Source organism: Pterocles gutturalis, unplaced genomic scaffold (assembly GCF_000699245.1).
Source record: "Pterocles gutturalis isolate BGI_N339 unplaced genomic scaffold, ASM69924v1 scaffold27707, whole genome shotgun sequence".
Lineage (NCBI taxonomy): Eukaryota > Metazoa > Chordata > Aves > Pterocliformes > Pteroclidae > Pterocles > Pterocles gutturalis.
The window spans coordinates 22,358-25,316 of NW_010111166.1; the positions used below are offsets into that span (position 1 = coordinate 22,358).

The 2,959-nt window shown below is 50.7% G+C and overlaps 1 protein-coding gene across 1 annotated transcript in view; it reads right to left on the reverse strand.

Annotated features, from left to right (window-relative positions):
- Positions 1-2,959, reverse strand: part of LOC104461915 (ventricular zone-expressed PH domain-containing protein homolog 1-like) — a gene marked incomplete at its 5' end in the record, with an annotated part of 13,198 nt that overhangs the window by 83 nt on the left and 10,156 nt on the right. Inside the window, 2 exons of the mRNA XM_010073660.1 lie at positions 1-148; positions 2,797-2,933. The exon at positions 1-148 is cut by the window's left edge and continues 83 nt beyond it. Of these exons, the coding sequence (XP_010071962.1) occupies positions 1-148; positions 2,797-2,933 (285 nt within the window). The remainder of the gene's footprint in view (positions 149-2,796; positions 2,934-2,959) is intronic.

The window sequence follows — 2,959 nt, forward strand, 5'->3', positions numbered from 1 at the left end:
TCTCATCTTTGGCCTTGAAAACGTAAGTCTTGCTGTCTGTGAAGATCTCAAAGGCCCTGGGCAAGCTGCGGTCCCTGCGCTTCTTTGCCACCACTTTGACGCTCTGGACCTTGCTCAGCTCAATGGGGCAGTCGTCAGGGTCGTCCTTCTGAAACACAGGGAAGAGAAACAGAACTGAGTTCATGTGGTGGAGCTTCCACCATCTTAATAAACAGCTGGTGTCTCTAGAGCTGGGCTTGTAAGCGTTGCTCATGCAGGCAAACTCACTGATGGAGACTTCCAAAAAGAACCTTACGGGAGTTAGAAACCCACCTCCCACGCACATGCTCACCTACCAAACACCATTGGCTTTCGTGGTCTACTGCACCCAATGGCCAAGGGTCCACCACGATGCCCATGAGCAATCCCTCCCACTGGCATCTGCATTTTTTAGTTCCAGCTTCAGCTATTAACATGAGCTTGGGTTTTCTTTTCTCTGCCTTTTAATAATGGTGACCTTTGTTAATGGAGCCACGCACAACTTGTGCCGATGGCCAATGGTTCCTGGGTACAAAGATCAGCCAGTCCTCAGGGGATGAAGAAAGCTCTTAAGCAGTGATAAGGTGTTCCCCTTCTTGGAGTCTCCACCCGAAAACAGAAGCAGCAACTCCTCTTGTTGATTTTGAAAAGAGAACAGATACCTTGAGTCTGACCAGAGAACATGAGGGGAATCATGGTATTTCTCCATGGGGAATGGAGAATATGGGACAGCCCCACTGCAATTTTGTTTGAAGGCAGGACCATCATCTTCCCAGCACACCTCCATCCCCTGGCATTGCTGCTGCGCGTTCTGGGATGGGATGTTCTGGGATGGATGCCCCACACCTGGAGGGGTTCAAGGCCAGGCTGGATGAGGCTTTGGGCAACCTGGGCTAGTGGGAGGTGTCCCTGCCCATGGCAGGGGGGTTGGAACTCAATGATCTTTGAGGTCCCTTCCAACCCAAACCATTCTGTGATTCTATGAATATATGGTTTATTTTTCTGTCTCACTCATTTTTTTTTATCAGGGACCCCATTCCAGACCTGAGAAGTTTCCTTTAAATGGATAATTTCCCACTAAAATGTTCAGTTCTGACCGAACAACTTTCCAGCTTCACGTGGGAACAAATGTTTCCAGAGCCATCATTGATTCCCCATGGATGACCACGGGACCACAGTGGTGGCTCACCCTCCCCTGCTTACACAAACACTAATTAAGGCTTTATCAACAGTATTAAGCTGTCTCTGCTCTGAAATCTCACCTGGGATGATGAAAATTTTATCACAGAAAATGCAAAGCAACAACAGACTGGGGAACCAAACCTTTGCCCCCCATGAGCCAGACCCTCACCCTTAGAAGCCTCTAGAAGCAAAAATGACATATTCCCTTCCTTACCACACAGGGTTTGACCTCAAATTGCTAAATAAAGTTGATTGTACCCTAGGCACATTTCTGTGAAGGCGTTTACCGCAATTTTCCAGGAGTTTAGGATGTGGCTGGCTTTCAGAGCTCTGCTCTTTTGGCGTTCTCCTGGTTCCCCTTCACCCGCTGGCCACAGGGTTGCTCACACAGAGCGCACATTGTTGGTGACTCCGACAAAGGGAAGGTTCATGGTGGGGCTCCAGGAATAGGCAGGCACAGCCAGCTGGCCAGCTCACAATGCCTCCTCTGTGCTAGGGTTGTGTTTTTAAGTGAGCAGCCTGGAAAGTCCAAACGCCCACGCAGCACCCAGCCCTGCTCGGCGACGCCAGCGATGATGGGGCAGAGCTCTCCTGCTCAGAGACTGGAACAAGCACCAGATGAGCTGGGCAGGAGCTTCTTCCACCACTTTACCCTTGGCCACAGTCTGTAGCCTGCATCTTGCGATGCTTTCGGTACCTGGCCAGGGAGGTGTGGGGCTGGTCCTCCTGCCAGGTCTGAAAATCTCACTACTTTTTTTTTTTTTTTTCAGGATATGAAAATCCCACTTTTATTGACCAAACCACTTCTGTGAGGCTTCATGCCTCCAGCCCTGCTTAAAGGGCTTAAAATTTGGTGTTTGGTGTCCGCAATAGGCAGCCCAGGGCATGTGGGCAACCTGGACCGGTGGGCTCAGGGTTGCTCCAGGCTGCAAGCCGAGCAACGGTTAACGGCAGGACTTGACTCTCAAATTTAGGCCAAAAAATGCCGAAGCACCAGGATAAAATGCACCAGCTTGGAAGGCTGATTATCCAGGCGCTACAACCCCGCTGCTGTCCCCGGGGGCTGGACGCCAGCCTGCTACCCTGCCGAACCAGCCCAGATAGTTGTGCTCAACTTTAAAAACCAGCAAAGAAGCCTTGAGCGTGCAGTTAAAAAGGGAAAGTTAACCTATAGAAATGACACTGTTGAGCAAAATCTGCTGCTGGATGATCTAATCTGCCAGCTTCACCCGCCAGCGACGCATTGAGTGTTCCCCGCAGGAACAAGGGGAGCACTGAGATGCCAATCTACGGAGGCGATCACATCCCCGGGGTGGTGGAGGTGTTCTGATGTGCCTTATGCCCGGCTTGCTGGGAGAGCTAATTAAAGCCATTCCATTAAGTGTGTTTCTAGAAGCCAATCGACTTGTTAAAAAATGACAGTTTATTCTGACGCTCTTTCCAAAGCGAGCACCAGCTGGTACCGAGCGGTACTGAGCAACCCCTTGGCTGATGTTAGCCAGAGACCATGGGCAGAGCTGGGCGGGAAGACCCTCTGGGAAATGGTGTTGCGAAGGAGGGAACGAGAGAAATTAAATTGATGGTCTTCCGACTTACAGATTTTCCTTTCCGAAAAAGCAGCTGGTTGCCAGCCAGAGTGAAGTAGCGCGTTTTCCACCTTTTGATAAACTTCCAGCGGACTTGCTTCTCTTTCAGCTTGCCTTCCATCAGCGGCTGGCCATCCTGATTGACAACTGGGGAGGCGAACACACGACGAGGG